This window comes from Crocuta crocuta, unplaced genomic scaffold (genome assembly GCF_008692635.1).
Source record: "Crocuta crocuta isolate KB4526 unplaced genomic scaffold, BGI_CrCroc_1.0 scaffold91-1, whole genome shotgun sequence".
NCBI classification, from domain to species: Eukaryota; Metazoa; Chordata; class Mammalia; order Carnivora; family Hyaenidae; genus Crocuta; species Crocuta crocuta.
In genome coordinates, this window is record NW_027551575.1 from 3,101,097 (window position 1) to 3,123,398 (window position 22,302).

General features: G+C 37.3%; 1 protein-coding gene across 2 annotated transcripts in view; it reads right to left on the bottom strand.

Moving 5' to 3' along the window:
* The window catches only part of RAB3C (RAB3C, member RAS oncogene family), a 272,068-nt gene that overhangs the window by 146,698 nt on the left and 103,068 nt on the right, over window positions 1-22,302 (bottom strand). For both annotated transcript variants that reach the window (XM_077751444.1, XM_077751445.1), the window contains exon 3: window positions 972-1,090. In XM_077751444.1, the coding sequence (XP_077607570.1) occupies window positions 972-1,090 (119 nt within the window). The remainder of the gene's footprint in view (window positions 1-971; window positions 1,091-22,302) is intronic.

Consider the following 22,302-nt stretch of genomic DNA (forward strand, 5'->3'; position numbering starts at 1 on the left):
AAAAAAAAAAAAAAAAGAAGAAGAAGAAGAAGAAGACAAGCCCTATTTGCAGTTAAAATATGGTGTCTGTTCAGTCCCAGTACCCATAGTAGGAGCTCCATTTTCCTCCCACTACCATATAAAGCTCTAGCTAGACTCTGGCTCTTTCCGCAGAAAAGCAACTCTGCTCAGACCTGCTGCTTGAATCCATGACCATGACCATCAGCTCTTCCATGTCTCCTCCCTAAGTGCTGGTGGAAGAAGCTGAAGGAAGCTGCACCTATGGCACACACTCTCCAATGCAATCATACTCACCACTGACAGAGGGGTTTGCACAGAATTGGTGTCCCCATAGGTCAGAACATGCTTTGTTTTTATCTCTGCCTTTATCCCAGTCCTTTGAAACTTTTCAACCTGACGAAAAACTGAAAACTATTTAACAAATCTAGACAAGGGGTCAGCAAGCTTTTACTGTCAATAGCTGGGTAGGAAATGTTTCAGGCTTTTGGGCCACATGGCTTCTGGGACAACAACTTAACTCTGCTGCTGCAGTGTGAAAGCCATCACAGACAATAAGTCTATCTGGCTATGTTTAATAAAACTATTTACAAAACAAGCACTGGGCTAGATTAGGCCCATAGATCTGTCCTATGGTTCACAGTTGCCAAATCCCTATATTAGCCCAATAAACTTCCAAACCATTCATTATTTAGAGTGAAAAAAAAAAAAAAATCAAAAGTCTCCAAGGAACAGGATGCAAAGCACTGGAAGTTACCAAATGTAGAAAAATCACCAAAATGTCTTCTGCTCAATCTCTAAACAACAACTCTTAGCATAGCTAGTATGTGTCTGCTTTATGAAGCATGAGGGTGATCACAGAATGCAATAAACACACATATTACATTGCAGTGTAGTCACTGCTTTGCAGAGGAAGAGAAAGTTGAATGAAAACACCATTAAGATTAGTGATGGGAGTATTTGCTCCTACTTACCAATCCTGTACTGCATTGAAGGATTCTTCATTTGTGATGTCATACATCAAAATAAAGCCCATGGCCCCACGATAATAGGCTGTGGTGATAGTCCTGTATCTTTCCTGGCCTGCTGTGTCCTAAAAAATAAGAATAATAATCTCTCAAAAAAAACGGCAATATATATTTTGGGAAGTGATTAATTATTCCAAAAACAGTCATAATAGAGAGTGTAAATTGTGCTTGCAATGTATAACTATGTATCTTTTTAGTCTTGTTTTCCCTAATGATTTTCATATAGCAGCTCTACAATATTATGAAAAACTCTTTTTTTGGTAGAGATCTAGCTAAAAATACCATCTACATATGTTCACTCCTATTAAACAGAAGATCACTATAGAAAATAAAAGAAAAAGAAAGATTATACATATCAAAATCTGTAGCTTTTCATATAGTTTAAAACCCGAAGAGTTCATTAGCTCCATCATTATGTATTTATAATCTAAGTAGAAGCCACTGTGTGGGGAAAAAATAATTTTATGAAAAGTTCCCTGCTTTTAAAAGCATGCAGTTTAAGGGGCGCCTGGGTGGCTTAGTCGGTTAAGCGTCCGACTTTCGCTTAGGTCATGATCTCGCGGTTCCTGGGTTCGAGCCCCGCGTCGGGCTCTGTGCTGACTGCCAGCTCAGAGCCTGGAGCCTGTTTCAATCTGTGACTCCCTCTCTCTCTGACCCTCCCCTGCTCACGCTGTCTCTCTCTCTCTCTCCTAGAAATAAATAAAAAACATTAAAAAAAAAAAAAGCATGCAGTTTAATCTCAGTTTATTCAACTGTAAAATGAGAATAAAAATATGCGCTTTCTGTGGATGTTTGAGTCAAGAGATCTGGTGTTCCTGTCTTCCTATTACATGCCTGGGGGAATGTGGAGAAGCCATGGAACCTCTCTGAGGTCTAGCATATTTGTTAGGATTGTGTGAAATAGTGTATGTGAAGTGCTTCAAACAGCACCTGGCATATGAATAGTGGTCAACAGATTCCAAGTACTGGCTGTCATTCTTGATGGTTGGGGAGTCAAAGCTAGCCCAAGATGGGAGACAGCAGCTGACAAATACAGGGGTTCGGGACCTTCAGAAGAGATGGCATGGTGTGGTGAAACCTGGGAATCAGGCAGACACATCAGTGAAGTCATCTGTATATGTCACGTATAGTTTAGTGTAGCTCAAGAAATTATTCCTCAATTCAACTGACTCTTGCCGCTTTGTCTTTACAGGATCTAGGCTATTGCTTACGACACTATGCTCCTTGGCTTTCCCCTTCACCACTTTCACTGGAGACTGGCTCTGAGTTCTCTTGCCTAGTACTCTATGTGCTGAGCACAGTGGACAGAAACGTTATCTTCCTTCTGACTTCAGTCTGGATCCTCTTTCTTCTCTTCTCCAGGGATGTCTCCTTTGTATATGGAGTGCATCCCAGGTCCCCCTAATAGCCCTTGCAGGGAAAGCTGATGTGTTGGATGACACAAGAATAGGATCCTTATCATCAAAATGAAAGGAACATCTCCTGGGTGTCACTACAGGGATGGGCTCGTGTTGAAAATGCTATTCCTCACCCACAGATGTTCTCCTGTTTGGACGCTTATACTCCACCATAGACTAACCCTGAGAAACATGACATTGCTTACAATTTCCTCCTGATCTGTGTGGTATATTTTATTTGGTCCCTGCCATTTCAGAGAAGGGTGATCACAAAAGGCTGAGGAAATAAGCAAGTGATTCCAGGAGAACATGGGGGTATGAGGAAGAAGTTGAGAATTGGCCAAAGGTGTGACCTTTCATGAAACCAGGAACAAGGGGGTAAGGGGTAAGACAGGCCTGACTAGAAGATACTGATGAGATGATATTAGGAAAATAAGGTTACAAAGATATGATGAAAACAAATTATATGACCTAAAATAACAAAAATAGAGCAAAAGCTGTGGGAAATATATTGCTGAACGTATCATCATTGGCTGGAAACAAAAAGCCAAGTACAGACTTTCCTGCATGAAAATTTGACAATTCCTTGAATATAAAAAAGGTATAAATCAAATGAAAATGATAAATAATCAAATAAAGGGGGAAATATATTTTCATAGTAGCAGAGAGACCAGAAGAACTATCTTTAATATGTTAGGTGGTACTAGAAATCATTAAGAAGAATGTTACATAATCTAATTTTAAAGTTATTTATATATAGGCACAAAAATAGCTAATTAATCTGTAAACAGATGCGTTTTTGTGTGTGTGCTAACTCTATGACATTATTATGCCTGGGATAATATTATCCAAGCACAATAACACCACATAGTTGCATGCCTACATAACAGAAGTTCCCTGGACATTATGTAAGTGTTTTATTGTCCTTTGCTTAGTATTAAGTAAATATGAAAATGTAGGTGTACAAGATAAACACGAATATCATCAGCTGCACATAATTGGGACAAATATACTAATTTATTAGGCAAAAAAAGCCAATCTTGAGCTTATGTGGATATTCTTAGATATTTGTTGGATTTAATTCAATTAACACCATATTCAACAGTGAAATAAAGAAGAAAGTTAGAGAATCAAATTCCCAAAGACTATGTTTACAAAGCATGATATAACCAGAGATTGTATAATATATTTTAGCTGTTGGGGGAACAAAACCTCTTATAATTATTTTAAAACATCTACTTTATCCTGGGTTCCTCTTTTCTAGAATATGTTATCTATAAAATTACTTGGTTTTTCTTACCGTGAAGTAACTTTAAATGGTTTTCCAGTCCATGGTACTGTAATATTATTGTGCAGTGACAGATAATAGCTATGCTTGTAGTGAGCACAGCATCACTCATGGACTTGTTCAGTCACTACGTTGTACACCTGAAAACATTGTGTGTCAACTATACTCCAAAAAATTTTTAAGTTAAAAAATGGGTACAAATTTAAAAAGATAAAAATCCTGAAAATAAAAAAAGCATTTTAGCATTGAGTGGTCTTCTCACAGGCTGGGGACCCCATTCCTGCTGCCCTCTCTATATAACAGACAACTTTCCCCTGATTTTTCACTAGGAGAAAACAGCCAATACACCCGAGGTACTGCTAAAAGGCGACACGGACCCTTGCTGTCAAGCATGTCTTCAACAGGAACTGAATAATGGTGTGCTGGAAGACTATGACATCTCCTTCTTCTTGACCTCTTCCAGTGATGGCTTCCCTTTTCTTATGATGTTAATTTTATTTTGACAGTAAAGAAACTAGTTCTAGCATTATAAAGCATTCATTTCAGTCTGTGTGTTGTTAATCTTTGAGAGAGCAGAAATCAGGGCCGTATTATATCATGATTGATATGTTACAGAAAACCACACGGTTGGAGAGCCATTATCAAAATTTAAAAGTAGAGAGAGGGGGACAAAAACCAGCTTTTAAGAAAAAAAAAATAAAAGCTTTCAGGAAGCACTTAAGTCACAGCAAGAGTCATAACCTTCTACACCATTCTGATTTAAACCCAGAAACACAATCTAATTGGAGGTAGTTGTCTCCTAAAAGCTCTTAGGAAGAGTAAGAAAGTGCACCAAATAGGGGAAGTGTATTAAAAAATCTTCCCAAATACAAAGAAAATTAAAAAAGAGTAAAACTAAGCCAATAAACCAGACACCAAGTTGGGCTTGATTGGTTTTGAGCACTGAAAACAGCTTCTGAATTACAAACTCATTAGCAGGTTCTTTCCCATGGTATCTGGATGAAAAAGAAGTCAGAAAAATACTTCATTACATTTGACATTTACTAATGATGATAGAAGGTTATATTTGAAAGAATGGAACATTTTATAATGTCAAGTGCCACTAATGTAATTAAATGTGAGCAGTCTCAGAAGGTAACTGGCTAAAATGGTCCCTCTTCTCAATTTGTTCAGAAAAATGGCTCCAAACCTTGGTTTTGCATTGTTCCTCTGTTTGGTTAATTCTGATAACTGGGGCTACCTGCTGATTTTCTAGAAATGTAGAGTTCCTATAATTGAAAAACACAACTGGAAACCTCTTACAGAGAAAGTGAGGGATAAAAATATGATTAAAAATGAAAACTTTCTTCCATAAAGGTTGGCTGTCACTTTCTTCTCTTTAATGAAAAATAAAATGATTTTACTTGGCTTAAATATTGTGATTTCTCATTCATGTTTTTAAGAGGAATTTTTGGCTTTAATGATAGGTTTGATTAGCAAATACTTGAGTATATGTCAAGAAAAGAACTGCAAAATGTAAAACATTAGCAGCTTGATAAGTATTAGCTAGGAACATTTTCAGTTTGAATTTTGGCATTTTGGTCTCTGTTTTTGCCTTAAATTTTTTCCTGATGAAATATTCTATTTTTTTAACTGGATGTTTTGCATTCTCAAACACTTTTGACATTATGCAGAGATAACATGCAGCTTTAACATAAAGGAAATAGCCATCCATTGTAATTTGATTTTTGTTTTGGTAGTTACTCTACTCTCAATTTGATTGAAAGGAAAATACAGTAAACATTAGTAAAGGAATATAACTTAAATGATAGCACCACAATTAAAATACATTTATTGAACTTCTAGACAGAGAAAATAGATTAAAGGATAGATAATCCAGATACATGATAAAGTAGGTAATTTTACATGCAAAGAAACTAAATCAAACACAACAGTGTTAGTTGATCAACAAAAGTAATTTAATTAAACTAAAGGATTTGATATGTGATAACCCAAACAGGTTGTCAACAGAAATGAAAGATGAGGATCCTGCAACATTAAGACATAAGACACACTTTACTAAATTTCCAAATAGACACAAAGATGTGAAATGATATAGTCAGTAAGCATCCAAACAAGTCATAATCTCTTGTAGGAATTATTCTAAAGTATCAAATGAAGATTAAACTATGCTTAATATAGTTCAATAATACTGCAGATTGACTGACTCATTGATTCATTTGTCCATTCATTCAATAAACATTTCGTGAACACGTATTACAGTTAGGAACTGTGATTGAGTTATATTAGATGTATTCTATATACTAGAGACCTATTTCTGTAGATTTTAAAATTCTACACATTAAAAACATTTCATTAATCAGAGTATCATATTCCCTATCATATTCCCATGTCTACAAAATATTAAGGTAAAATCATGAAATACCACTTCTATAGAACTAGACAGGCTAGCAATTCAAAATTGTAAATAAGACCACCTACTCAGCAGTGAGGTTCTGTCAGTTCATAGTCACTGTCTGAATTGTATTGCATTCTCTCCAAAACATATGTTGAAGTCCTAACCCCCAGAATCTTGTGAATCTGACTTTATTTGGAAACAGGGACTTTGTAGGTGTAATCTAGTTAATATGAGTTCCTACCAGGTTAGGGAGGGCCTTAATCCTATGACTAGTATCCTTTGAAAAAGAGGAAACAGAGACACAGAGCACACAGAGAAGGTCATATAAAGGCAGAGGCTGAGACTGGAGTGATACATCAAGAAGCCAAGGAAGCCAAGGATTGCTGGCAACCACCAGAAATTAGGAGAGGGATGAATGAATTCTCTGCTACCGCCTGAGAGAGAATGCAGTTCTGTCAACACCTTAAGGGGATTTCTAGTCTCCAAAACTGTGAGACAATACATTTCTATTTTTTTTAAGCCACCCAATTTGTAGTACTTCATTGCTGCAGCACTAGGAAACTAATACAGTCACTGACCCCAGTCTGGAATCTTCATGATCAGAGCAGAAGCAATATGAATTTCACAGATACCCACATACCCATTTACTACTTTATAGAAGACAAAATATCAAAAATTAAAGGTAGCTTTATGGATAAGTCTAACATAGTCTCACTGCACGAATTCATGAAGGATGTTATGCTAGAGTGTATTACTATGTGCCATTTTTGTAAATTGATTCTCTCTCTTTCTCTCTGCCCTTCTCCCACTTGCTCTCGCTCTCTCTGTCTCTCTCTCTCTCACCCTCTCTCAGATAAAATTTTAAAAAATTAATTCCGTTCACAAAAATGTGAGTTGATATACCTCTGGGATTTGAAAAAGTAGATCTTTATATGTTTGCACACACACACATACATGGTATTTAGAAGGAAAGAACAATGTTGCTTGAAAGAACAAAAATTATATATTACTTCATGTTGGTATTTTACCCCTAAATGACTGACATGCTATTATAGAAAAATCCAAAGTCATGAGGTATACTGAGACGTGACCCTCCAAAACAACAGAAACAACAACATGGTGATAATCACACATCATTTTTTTGTTTGACAGTACTTTCCCTCAAGTTTTATTTATTTTTCCATTTTCATAAATAGGCAGTCATTAAGCAACACTGCATATAGTCTTATGAATACAGTAAGCAAAACAAGAAGCTTAAATATTTTATGCTTTCTTACTGTATATTTATTTTTAGAATGAAGTAAAAACATTTTTCCTAAGAGCAGTTAATCTTCTAACAAAATGAAATTTACAAACCACTTTTCTCTACTGATCTGGTGCAAACAATCCCTTTCAATTCACTTACACACACTTACACAAGCATCTGTAAATCAAGCCCACGTTTTAGAAGACAGAACAAACTGCCCTCTAAATAGTTCTTCAATCAATTTAGATGTCCTTCCTACAAACTGTCCTTTATCCATCCTTCTTCTACTAGTTTATTGATCAGATTTTCTTGTCATGATGTTTAGCTTTGAAACACCCAAACCTTCATTTTGTAACGACATCTACTTCTAAGTAAAACCTAATAAAATAAGCCTGAGGCAGAGGATAAAACTTGACCTATTATTTCTTGGCAGTGTTACCATGGCAATTCATCTTCCCTGGAAGAGAGGAACAGTCACATATAGCTCTTGTATTGGTGGCCTTTGACTCCAATGTCAGTAAGACCCTAACATATCAACCAATCATATGTTTCTGCTCATGAAAGTTAAGATGCTTTTCACTAAACACTAACTGCTCTCATGAAATCTCTTCAAGACCTAATAAAACTCACAAAGCTGTGTAAAAGGCATCTTCACTCATTTTATTTAAGAGCTTGTTTTCTAAAATGATTAACATAAAAACAGAGAAAGATGCCATTTTTGCTTTCTTTTTAATTAATCTCTTTGACATACTTCTTCTCAGTGGGATTTTGATTATGCTCAATTTTGTCAAACCTGGGGCATAAATACTTAAATGCAGGCATGCTCACAGCTTTTAGTCAAGGATGGTGATTGTTTTTCTTCACAGAATGCAATTCAAAATGCTTTACAATGAACAAATGCTGTTTTTTTAATGTTTTATTTATTTTTGAGACAGACAGAGCATGAGTAGGGGAGGAGCAGAGAGAAAGGGAGACACAGAATCTGAAGCAAGCTCCAGGCTCTGAGCTGTCAGCAGAGATCTGGATGTGGTGCTCGAACTCATGAACTGTGAGATCATGACCTGAGCCAAAGTTGGATACTTAACCAACTGAGACACTCAGGCACCCCTCAAATGCTCTGTTTTAAATCGTAACAGGTTTTTCAGTGGGAATCTTATTGTTGCCCTAAAATTGGCAACCAGACTTGAACTAGATTCCTTGCAAAGGGATGGAACTTTCACTCACAAATCCACATGCCAGTTGGATTGGGTTGGATGGGTGTCTGGGTAGGCAATGGGAGTACCGATCTGCATTTGTGTGGGGTGTCTAAGACCTGCAGAGAAATAGCAGGGTGGACAGAGAGGCGTTAGAGAGGTCTGATTTCCCACTGGTTAACAGAGCTAGGTTATGTGAATTTCTCACAGACAAATAAACACCAAAGGCAGTAGCTGCATTTGAGACATCTTGCCATTAACCCACTTTGTGAGAAGATTGTCGCCTGGCTGAGGTGTGGGAGTGGTACAGTAACAGGGAAAGGGGGCAGGTGAATGAGTGTTAGAAGGGAAAGGTTCCCTGGACATCCTACATTAGGGAACCACCATTTGGATCTATGTTACACAGAAGGTGTGGACGGCAGGACAGGCTAAGCTGGAAAAGCCAAGAGAGAATTATAATAATGTCCCATTAGGTAAAGTCATCTGCCCTCTCTTTGACTCCCAACTCTCCTTCCATCTTTGATATGGGAAGAGTAAGAACTAGAAAAAGGGCAGACAGAAAGGGTGAATGAGTGGATCAAAACCCTTTTCTGGTTGCGCCACCAGTCCCTAGGAATATAGCCAGGTTTATGATAAGGGAAGAATCTGAGTATTAAATAGGATACAACAAGTGCATTGTGAGCTATGCTCTAGGCTCAACAATACTGAGAATTTTTGGTTTTGTTTGTTAATAAGCTTTATGTTTGTTAGAGTAGTTTTAGGTTCATAGTAAAATTGAGTGGACAGTTTAGAGTTCCCATATACCCTCTGCATGGCGTCACGCATAACTTCCCCGATTATCAACATCTCCCACCAGAGTGGTACATTTGTTGCAACTAATGAACGTACACTGACACGTCATTATCACTCAAAGTCCATAGTTTATGTTAGGGTTCACTCTTAGTGTTATACATTCTATGGGTTTGGACACAACTATAGTGACATATGTCCACCATTATAGTACAATACAGAATAGGTTCACTGCCCTAAAAATGTCTGTGCTCTGCCTGAGCTTTCCCTTTTAAACAGGAAAAAAAATGACTGGAAATGGGATCTGTTCAAGTTGTGGCTTGAGGATGGGCATAGGACATTGGGCACATTATGACTGAAATAGGATTTAGATAAAATTAATACTAATATGTGGTATTTAACACCAACGTATTTAGACCTTTCACCAGACTCACCACCAGTGAAATAAAACAATGACAACATGAAGAATGAAGACATAAGCAGGACTTCATATGTTTCAGGGTACATTCACATCTATCATTTCATTCAATTATTTTGAGGTAGTAGACCATTTTATAGATGGTAAAACTGAGAAATAAAGAGGTTAGGCTCCAGGAGTGAGCCATAAAAATGGGAAATAACAGGAGTCACTAAAGTCAAACTTTGCTCACACAAAGTCTGCTCTTCCCTCCAAATATTAGGTTGAATATTGCATAATTCAGATTTTTTTTCAGTCTGGCTCTGAAGATGTAATCTTTTGGCTACTTAACCCCTATTCCACGTATGTGCTTTTGATCTTTGTCAGCTTCACTCTTTCACACTCCATTCAATTCTTTAACCAGCGATAGCTGGGACTGGTCCCGACACTCTACTAAAATGGTTCATGCTAAAGTAATCAGTGACCTTCTGACCAGATCCAGTGGTTTAATTTCTGGTTCTCATCCCAGTGGTCCCTTCTCAAACATTTGGTACCGATGACAAACCTTGTTTCTTTAAACCTGCTCTTCCAGGGCATGGTTCTCTAATTTAGGGTGAAAAAGTCAAGATAGTACTAAGTACAGGACCATGGACAACACTATGATGTAGAGTGGGAAATGGTAGCTTTTAAATTATTCTAAGTATTTGAGTTTGGGGGAAATAAAGATATTAAATTTTTATTTTAACTATCAACTGTGGAATTTTAACAATAACCTTACATATCACAGATATATATAACTCTCAAACTAATAAAGGAAAGAATGAAATTGGAGAAAATAAAAGCACTTAACGAATCCAACAGAAAGAAGGAAATGAATAGAAACAATCAAGATGGTCAAGGCAAAATCACAAAATAAGATGGTAAGCATATAAGCGAATACAGTGGTAATCAGGGTAAATACTAATGAGCCAATTTCAACAGTAAAAAGTTTCTGATGCGCTAGATCAAAAATCATATATAGGAGGGGAAAATGCATTTAAAAACATTCTGTGAATTCAGAGCTGAAACAGACCTAGAAAATTTAGATTTTCGTTTACAAATGAGGAAACGAAAGTCCAGAGAGGCCAGTGAAATAATCAAGTTCACACAGTTTCAAAGTGCCAAATAACCTGGGCACCTGGGTGGTTCAGTCAATTAAGTGTCTGACTTCGGCTCAGGTCATGATCTTGCAATTTGTGAGTTCGATCCCCACATTGGGCTCTGTGCTGACAGCTCAGAGCCTGGAGCCTGCTTCAGATTCTGTCTCTCCTTCTCTCTCTGCCCCTCCCCTACTCACACTCTGTCTCTCTCTCTCAAAACTAAATAAGCATTAAAAAAAATTAAGTGCCAAATAATCAATAATAACCCAAATTTCCTAACTTCCAACACAAGGCTCTGTTGAATTATACTCTCTTCTTTTTAACAAAAATGTACCTAATGTTTATAGACCAAGTTCTGTATGCACCTTCATTGTTTCTTGAAAATACAAGGCCTGCATCCCTGACTACTGACATTTTCTCCTAAAAGGTAGAGAAAACTGTGATTAGTAACAAGAGTCAAAAGATGACAATTAAAAAATACCATAGGCGACCTTTTGCCTTAGATGAACTTTTGCCTTGACCTAGCCTTATGGATAAACAAGTTCTTGTCTACTTATATTTCTTTAAAAGTATGGAAGGGAAGTAATGAAGGACAAGAGAGACATTGGATAACTAGATTTTTAACGTGGCAAAATTTTGTGAGTTTTAATGTTGTTATCAAAAGATGAAAAACACGGGTGACACATGAGAGAACTGCATTGCCTTTAGTTTTTTGTACAAGTTCAACTTGAGAGAGCTGTTACAATGATGGGGATGTGGTTCTCAGACATGAGAATGTGGTCAAGGTCTCCTAGGAGAGGGGAACTATTTATAGGTTACCTCTGAAACAAGGACGATAGGGTGGCTCAGGAGGGTGAGAGAAGATGAAGATCAGAGGCCTGTGTGATGCCTTTAAAAGATGAGAAGCAAAGGGGAGCCTGCAAGGGCAAACTGAAGAAGAAAACTCAAAGAGTTCCAATTTTCTTTTGAAAAACTAAGGAGGATGGTTACAAATTCCGTCTGCATTGCTGTGAAGCCGCAGAGGGCGGGGTACCTGTCCTTTCTGTCTTGTGTTTTCAAGCCCAAGGGAACTTCAAAAAGATGTAAAAATATCCTATCAAATGGCCATTCCTTTACTCGTCTGGACTATTTTAACCAAGAATAAAATGAGTTCTTAACTTAGCCTGAACAATTTAGTGCCTAGGTAAAATGAGCATTTGGGCTCAAAATTTATATAAGGAAAAAGTCAGGTTGTTTTAACTAATCAATATTTTGTCTGGGTTCACTTCTTGGTAAAAACTAACCAAACAACGGAAATCTATATTCCTAACATTGTGTTGGGTATTGAAAAAGATACAGAATAAGCATCCATGAGATGCAATATCTTAATCAAATCATTTGCATTTCCCATAAACTGGCAAAATCACAGTAGTAAAAGCAATCTGAGGACTCGGCTGCATTTGAAAAGTTGACTGTGTGATGTGTGCTGTGTGTGCTGGGGGAATTCAAGAAGGGGCAGCCTGAAGGGAGCTGGAAGAGACTCCAGGAAAAGGTAAGGCAGGTTCCCCCAGAGATGGGTAGGTTTTGAGAGGCTGAGAGGAGATGGTTAGCAGACAGAACCACAGTAAGGATGATAGAGAAACTTGGAGATAAAGCAAGGAGTGAAGAGACTGGCACAGATGCTCTCCTTTGTAAATTTCTTTTCCATTTGTCCTATGTGGGGACTAAAACCGTATTTACCCGTAAGTACCGTAGAAGAGTTTTGTTCTGCATCTGAAAATTCACCTGGTGATATAAATGGACAGAAGAATGCCCCTTTAAACTGTAGTATCTGGTAGGAAAAAAATAGAGAACAGATTCTTATTTCTTCGGGAGCAGGATCCACAGTGTGAAATGGAAGAGAAAAAATGTCATCTGTGACCCAATACCAGCTGGGTCAGGTAGTTAAACCCTTCCGAATTTTCACTTTACAGTTAAGATAAAAATAATATGATCTACGCCTCAACCGTGTTGTAAGGATTAAATAAATTCACATATCTAAAGGCTTCTTGCACATACTAGGTGCTCAATAAGTGGGATCGCTTTTTAATTTTTCTCCTAGAAGCAGCAACGTGTGAAGGATAGAGCAAGGGCTTTGGTGTTAGAATATTTGAGGTTCCTACTCTGGCTCTGAGATACGTACTATGTGGCTTTAGAAATATCACCAGATCTCTCTGAGCATCAGTTGCATGATTTCCAAAATGAAATCTATACCTGATATTGAGTTGAACTGAAAGCTGCAAATAAAAAAAGTACTACGTGAGCTATAAAATGCTATAGCTAGAGTTGTTATTGCTTGTGTTAATGATGGTAAAGAATTGAACCTAGCATGTCAAATCCCAAGAGAAAGTGTCTGTTAAGATGCAAATGGACTGCTCAGTAGAATATTATTCCTTACTTATCCCAGCCTCGGGGAAGGAGTGGAAATAAAGATATGTGTCCTTCAGAATCACCCAGAATCTACATGCCCCCTTTTTCTCTCTCCATGCCCCCTTACATACAAAGGGAACAGATTTCAAACATGAAACACACAGTTAAATCTCTATCAGGACTATTACTTGATTATGCTCACTAATTGAAGGTCCTCTACACATTCGTATTTTTATGATTGTTTTCACTGTCGTTGAGACAGAAGGCCTAATGAATCCCAACAGGATTTCAAGGTTAAAGTAGTGACTCCCACATCTCAAACTACGGTGCAGTGAGGCTGATAAGAACCATTTAACAATGAGTATTATGTGCGATGAATGAAGTCTCTAAAATACACAGGGAGACAAAGGGAAATGAAAATGTAGAAACCAGATGCTACAGAAACAGCAGTCCGGTAGCATCTCATTACGTGCTCCACACAGGCAGACAGCAAGCTCGCAGCAGGCAGCCGGCCATGTAGCAGACCTGGGCCACGAGAGGATAAAATCATTGTCTGTCTTCGAGGGAGGACTGGAAAGCCAGGTTAAAGAGATATCAGGGAAAGGATGTTTCCTTTGGAAAGGCTTCTCGACCAGAAACAACACTGCCATTACCAAATGGCATACATTTCTCTTTTGTAAGCGGGTCTAATATATTTGTTTGTTTCTTTATGAATAACCTGCATCTCGAATAATTTAAAAATATGATGATATTCCTTCCATCCACGTGGAACATCTGAACATCAAAGGCAATCCTGAGTTGCTCAGCTACTTGTTTCACGAGTTGTTGAGTTAGTGGAAAATATTAATCCCCCTGACTGGCATTTGGGAAACAGGGACATTCACACCCAGGCCTCATACAACATGGGGCAATTTCACACATGATCCCCTGTATTGTAACATTTTCATAAGAGATTACACAGTATTCAATTTTATAAGGAACAAAGTCTTCCAGGGCCTCCTATAATCACAGGTAATTGCAAATAAGGCTTCAAGATCCCACAACCACGTAGATGACAAACTCGGGCTTTTTTTTGGCCTACATTTTCTTTGATATTGAAATCATCAAAAGATGGCTTCAATTAGTATTTAACCAATTTTCTCTTTTCTGTTCTATTCTGATCAGACACCAAGGTAGAGCTTAGTCGGACATTTGGCTCTATAATTGGAGGAACTGAAATCCGAGGTGAGGTCAGAGGCTAGCCACAAAGATGATGATACGGTTAATGAGAGATGTGCACATGGAAAAAAAAAATTCAGGGAGGCTTTATTAAGTATCAGGAGTCTGAAGAGTGACTTCTGACAAAGATGAAGATATAAAAGTCTTTCCGGCAGAGCATGGGAAACAGCTCTTTTAAATAAATAAATAAATCCTTATTCAAGACAGGAGTGGAGTTACTGGTGGGGGCAGGGGGCGGGAGGGAAATGGGCCTGTACATTGGCTGCAAAGACTGGGGAAGCCAGTAAGGCAGACAGCTTGTGCTGAGGACCGGCTGTGAACAGTGGACTTTTCCTCCGGAGAGGGAGAGAGGCCAGTGTGGAGAGGGGAGAGAGGCCCGTGGGCACTCGGGGCCCCTTTACCATTGTTATTGTGCAGACTGATTTTGAAAGGGATAAAATCCAACCACAGAACTGTAAACACACAAAATCTCAGAGAGGCAAAACTTGATATGATCTAAATACAGAATAACACCCACAGAATTTATTCAACTTGAATTCCATTTAGGAGTTTAATCTTCTACTGAGTTAGAAAAAAACAAATTTCTAGAACTCATTACAAAGAAATCAACCACTTTAAGTCTCCAGATCAAATGAAAAAAAAAAACAAACAAACCTGTATCGAACTACGGCCCCATCACTTGCTAGAAGAGCAGCATGTTAATCATTCGTATCTTTAAATCTGAGAGGTTAGCTAAGACTAAGAAAACCACTGTTGATGGGAAATAAAACCTCTGGATAAAGCAACATTTAGTTTCTATTTTTCATAGTTAAAAAAGTTACCAAACTCACTGCATTACAAATAGACTAAATAGACCTATGTCATTTGCCAAACAATCTGGCAACCCTTAAAAGCATTTTTCCCACATTTAAATTTCACTGACAACATGGCTGCTGGCATGAGAAGCCTGAAAGGGCATTTGCATTCTGACTATAATTCCGATTTTTACTTTCAATGCAAAAAGTTCTTTGGGGGCTTGTGTGCCAGACAAATGTATTTTTCTTACCACGCCAACAGACCCTATTGCTTGAATAGCTTGATAGCAGAGTCAGAGAGCAGATGCACTGGCATCTACTGACTGCTGTCCTACAGGAAAGACAGAAACTTGTCCAGCTGGGCACCACCCAGGCTGGAGTATGCCAAGCTTGTGGCTCACGCTGTGCTAATAAGGTCAGGGTCTGATCCCTGTGTGTTCTTTGTTCTGCCTGACTACATGCTCAAGCTGGCCACTTATTTCACAAATGTGAGGGAAAGGTGGATGGACAAGGGAGTAAGGCTGGATTCGCACAGATCCATCATCCTTTACAGAAAGCAAATGAAATACTCTTTACAACCAAAGACTACTTTAAGCTGCTGATGAACATGACCACTTGGTTCAAAGTTCGTTCCTTTTTTTTTTGCTATTGCCAATAGCAATAAATTCTGATGTAGCTAAGACTGGCTTGGAGGGACAAAGAACTGGAGTTAACCTTGTATTCAGGGAAGTTTTAGGAGACCTCTTCTTCCAGGCTGGCTTACTCATAAATTATAGTTGGTGTTTTAACATAGTGCCACACTCTGAAAGGCTCTCCTTTAGTAGATTTGGTGGTGAACTCTGGGAATCGGCACTCTCTCCAAGCATGCTTGCCTTGGTCATTCCAGTGCTGGTAGTTGAACTAATACTGGCTACCCATGAAGAGTAGTATCCCTGGTGCTCACACTCTGGCTCCATCAGTTACCAGCCACGTGACTTTATTAGAAAAATCAGTTAACCTCTCTATACCTCAGTTTCCCCGACTGTGAAATGGGGATTATAATTGAATACCTCCAAGGATATTATGAAGAATAAATAAATGAACACAGGTAATTGTTTAGCACAGGCCCTCAGCAATACATGTTAAATATTACTACTATCTGCCGGTGATTCTTTCTTTAATTTATTAAGTTTCTTTCCGACATGCAATGTTTTATATAATAATGTGTTTCAGATTTATGGTTTAGGTTTTCAAAGTTGCTACAGAAATTCATATGTATACAAATTCATATATACATATTATATACATTGCATTTTATTGGTATTATAGGCCTAATTCTTGTATGCCATTTTTTCAAAGATGTGACTACAAACCACTGCTAATCACTCTTATTTAAATAAAATGATGAGTGACCAAAAGGTAAAGATTCTTATAAGTTGTCATTCCTCAGTAAAATAGGATGTTGTTTTTTTCTTTCTCTAGCAAATGGAAATGAGATTACTGCTATGGTCTTCCACTTGGCTAGAAATTCACAGGTGAAATCTTTGAGCTTTAAAATTTCTTTTTGCCAGGAGATCAACTTCAATATGAAGTGTCCAAGGCAATTAAAAAACAGAGACAAGCAAATAAAAATTGGAAACTTCCATGGAAAGGAAAGCAAATAAATAATTACCAGAATGTTCCTTGGACCTTTATCTAAGTTGGGTTTTGCAAAGGGATAAAGCCCTTTGCCTTAACGGTAAAAAATTATTGGAGCTATATAGACTGTGATCAAAATAGAGAACCAACTAATAAAGAAATGAGTCACCTCAGGAATTGGTTATTACTTCATTTCTGGACATGTTTGAACACAGGCTTTGTGAGCAATGTCAAGTATGATTCAGAAAAGAGTTACACATTCTGTAAGGGATTAAACTATACAAAAAGATTCCAAGAAGAAAGTTGTAGATGGTGCCTAAGCTATAAAAACAGAGCATTGGGAAGGTTAATTTTTTTGATACCTACCAAGAAGCAGAGGAGATACTAAATAACATTAAAAAGATAAGGACCTCAGATTTTAGAGATGTTTTATGTTTTTAGCCTTAGGTGGAAACTCCGAAGCAGAGATGTTCTAAAACCAACAGTCTATAAATAAGTGTATCCTCATTATATTACAAATCTGCATTTTCTTCTAATAGCTCTTTTAGATTACTGATTTTCTGTTTTTCCTATTGTACAAGTTTCAATGATTCCATAAGGGAGATTAGCCATTTGTAAATAAAGATACAAATTTGGGATGGATGCCCAAGGCAACAGTTGAAAAATATGCTCTTCCAGAAGGTGCTCAAACTCTCTGCCTCTAAGACTACTGTCCCACAATGTATAGCGGGAACTGACTGATGTTTCTTCTTAATGAGTAAGACAGTAAAGATTACCATCCAAGTTGGCCACCTAAGCTACCCCTTAAGCAAAAAACTGTTTCTATACTTGATGTCTCCTTCATACTTGTATTCCTAGGTCACTTGGGAGTTGTTGGGCTAAATTATTTTAATTTTAATTTTAATTTAAAAAATTGTCCCACGTATCCCCCAAACCATCAAAGAAACATTATGTGTCAAAGAGTCATAATTTTATATAAGAGGCACCAAAGATGTAATGCTTGGAATCTCCAATGTTGAAATGAACTGCAACACTGCTATGAGCAATGCGAAAGCAAGAGGAACTGGACGGGCCAACAAAGGGTCAAATACAGCTTAATCCCCCCATCATAGGAAGGCAGACACCCTAGGCACAAGCACATTTTATGTGATTTAACCTGCTCCATTTCCAGAAACAAGTTAAATTAATTTAGGAACGAAAGAGCCCCTCTCCAAAGAGAGAGGGAGAGAGGGAGGAGGGCAGAGAGGGAGGCAAGAAGGAGAGCAAGTGGGAAAGGGGGACAAAGTGCTTCTGAACAAGTCATTTTATTCAAGAAGTCCTTCCAGCAGTAAGTTTCGGCCTCATCTAGTTCTTCTCCATGTCCCAGTTACAAAAGAGTTCTACTCCCTTTAGAAGAAGACTTCTCTTGGGGAGCCTGGGTGGCTCAGTTGGTTAACTGTCTGATTTCAGCTCAGGTCATGATCTCACAGTTGGTGAGTTCAAGCCCAGCACTGGGCTCAATGCTCACAGCTCAGGCCTTGGAGCCTGCTTCAGATCCTGTGTCTCCCTTTCTCTCTGCCCCTCCCCTGTTCACACTCCATCTCTTTATCTTTCTCAAAAATAAACATTAAAAACTTTTTTAAAAGACTTCTCTTTAGTTTTATTAATATTCACTGAAACATACATTTATTTTATCTTAGATTTTATCTTGAATTCAAGTACCTCTTACCTCCTTTCCTAATAAATAAAATATCCACATAACACAATGTCAAACTCATCATGAAAATTAAGAGTTCATAAAAGAAAGCCAATTCTTTGCAAATTTCCAGGGATTCCACCTAACAGTGATATTGTAAAAGTCCTAATTATAAGACAGAAGAATCTAGTTTACACTTGGACCAGCTACTTCTCTCTAATTGCTGTAATGAAATTCACTTGTGAGAAGCTGTTTTCCTCCTGTAAGGAAATATTGCTTACCTAGTTACAAAATAAGAACTCAAAAAATGTGATGTATCATTATTCCTTTAGTCAGTTTATCTAAAAACACTTTGAGAGCAGAGATTCCCTGAATATGATTCTACCTAACACACAACCTAATGTCATAAATAAATGGTTATAAAACTATTATTGAAGAGGGGGAGAGTGAAGGATCATGGTGAGTATCAAAAATAAAAAATTATGATCACCACTGTTTTGATGAAATTGGCTCACAGTATAATGTTTCTCCATCACTCACTCTGCATAGAGCAAAACTAATGTCATCAGCTACTTGCTTGAAGTTCTCTCTGATTTGATAATACGGGTTTCTTACGGTATTAATGAGTGGAGAGGACATCATTGCCCAACAAATCAGCCTTTTCAGGGTTGGGCAATGGTATCACCAGTCCTAATTCGAACTGGAGCTAAATTTCCAGCTAGAGAAGGGATGAAGGTTACAACAATTAAAAAGAAGAGCTAACTCTTACTTAGACTTCTGGAAATATGGCAACCAAAATCATTCAGATAAAGTAAAAGTGATTTTATCCACTTATCACATCCCTTTTTGATAACTACAGTTTTAGAATGGAATAGAGCTCCTGCATGAGACACATTCAGCACAGGTTATTGGAACAACACTTTTTTTGTTTTATTTTAGTTTTGTATCTAGTCTCTTAGCAAGTTTGTTGTCTGTAATAAGTACATTGTCTATAATTGTCTATAATACTGTACACTAGATCTCCAGGACTATTTATCTGCTCGTTGAAACTTTAAACCCTTAAACACCTTTCCTATTCCCTCACCCTCTAGCCCCATTTTATTCTCTGTTCTTACAAATTCAGCTTATTTAGATTCCACATACAAGTGATATCATACAGTATTTGTACTGTATTTTTTTTTGTATTTGTATTATTGTTTTTGCTTACTACAAGATCCTCAGTGCTTTCAAGAATTCAGTGTTTGAGATTATATTCAGCTATTTAGATTACTTTTCACCTCACTAAACAAGGGGAATTTTTTTTTCCTTTTCTGGAAACAGAGATATCTATGCAGTTTATTCTTTCAGAGTCCTTTAATACAGAGCTCTCGCTGCTTCCTCTTATCTGAGTAGACCAGCAGGCAAACTTAAGAATTATGAACCACAAATTATATGCAAACCCAAGCAGTATGCAGTTAGCAAAGATTTCATGGCTCTGCGGTTTTCATAATTACATTAAAACCAGGCATGTCTCTTTTTAAACACCAAAATGTGTTTTTATAAAGAAATTAGATTCAGGATTTGTCATTAGGAAGCAAATAAGCAAGGATTAAAATGGCATTTGCTGTGATGAAATAGTGGCTCTAAGTAAGTAATCAGCAGCTAGAGTAAAGCATACTCCTGCCTGGAAGAAAGGAATGGGCTTTGGGCTTGGAGTCAGAGCTTCTTTCTGGGTAGTGGGCTCAGTTCTTCCACAAACTCCCTCTGAAATTTTGAGAAGGTCACTTCATCTTTTGAGTTTCCTTATTTGCATCATGACATAATAAAATTACATAATTTTTAAGGTCCTTTTCGATTCAAAAGGCTCCTAAGGTTAAGCCCATTTTTTTAATGTTCATTTTATTTTTGAAAGAGAGCGTGCGAACAGGAGATGAGCAGAGAGACGGAGACAGAGAATCTGAAGCAGGCTCCACACTGTCAGCACAGAGCCTGATGTGGACTCAAACCATGTGATCGTGACCTGAGCTGAAATCAAGAGTCAGACACTTAACTGACTGAGCCACCCAGGTATCCCAAACCCTCTTTTTAAAAATGTATTTATATATTTTGACAGAGAGAGAGAGGGAGAGAGAGCGTGCAGGTGCGTGCATTTCTCGTGCACACACAAGCTGGGGAGGGGGCAAAGAGAGAGTCCCAAGCAGGCTCCACACTGATGTGGGGCTCGACCTCAGGAACTGTGAGATAATCACCTGACTGGAAATCAAGAGTAGGACACTTAACTGAGTGACCCACCAGGGGCCCCATCAAGTCTTTTTAAAGGAATTTAGTTCTCTGGAGAGTTTACACTGATACACCCTGCAGGGCCTCCACAAAGCTGTTTAGTACATTGACTTTTTAAGAGTTTTATAAATTTCAGTGCAGTGATTCTCATGCCGTATTAGGGATCAAAACCTAATGTGGAAATTCCTGGGGTCCATGATTAAAGACTGATTCAGTGGGACAGGGGTGGGCATGGAAAACCTGCACTTCGTACGATCCATAGGAAATTATGATGTAGATGTTCTATGGACTTCACTTTGGGATTGAATTAGTAGTTTTAAAGAAGTAAAGCAATTTATTCAAATCCTGGCTTAATCCCTGGGAAAACTACAATGGGATGTTAAGACACAATGATTCCAAACAAAAGTTTCACAGAAATATGATTAGGAAAGAATATATTTGTTGTTATAAAAGCAATATGGTTGCCACATATAATTTCTGACATCCTTTTTGTCTTTTACCAAAAGTTCTTTACGTTTCTCCTCCTCGTGGAAATCACCTTAAATACCATATACCCTGAGTATTTGATAACCTAACAAATAGGTTGTCTTGGATTTTTCTGTCAAAAATTTATGACTTCTTTGTATCTCTAAAATTTAAGTTTATCCAGAAAGAAAGGTGATTCAACACTATTTTATCTCAATACCTCAGTTTGAAGAGTGTGTTTTTATTTTACATACAAAATCACAATGAACTGCAAATATATATTAGCTTAGCTGCGGAAAGTAATTTGCAAAGTTGGAAAGATACACAACAGAAGTGTTTAAAAATATTCAACATAGGCTTAGAGGAAATTGTTCATAAGAGGAATATTTATAATAAATAAATGACAAGTTCTCTTCTAATACCCTTTTATTCTAGGCTAAATTAAAAAATAACAATATTGTAATGAAATACTATTCTAGCAGTGGAAATAAATTGAAACAACATGCTAACATTTGGATTTTTAAAAATGTTGAGGGAAATAATGAAGAAACAAAAGAAAATATACTTTATAATTCTCTCTCCATATATATATGTCAAAAACAGAGGTAGGAATTGTGGTTCCACCTGGGAAACAGTTAAATATGAGTATTTCAGACAATGATAATATTCCATTTCTTGATTTGGAAATCTATCACTCAGATGTATACAGAATGGCAAAAAAAATTTTTTGAAAGTGTGTCTATATTTATGTTTTGTTCATTTTTCTGTACATCTGTTTGGAAAAAGTGACCGTAGAGGGCTCCATTATTTGATTATTTAAATTTTATTATTAAATAGTCTATTAAACCATCATTTAAACTTTAAAAAACATTTCTGGTTCTAATCAATTCTCACTGTCCAGGTCAACATCAGGTCTATTCCCAGCAGGTTATAAAATTCCACCATATGATCCTAGTTTTCTTTCCTCAAGTGTACAGACTTGTCAATTAAAAAAAAAAAAAAAAAAAAAAAAAA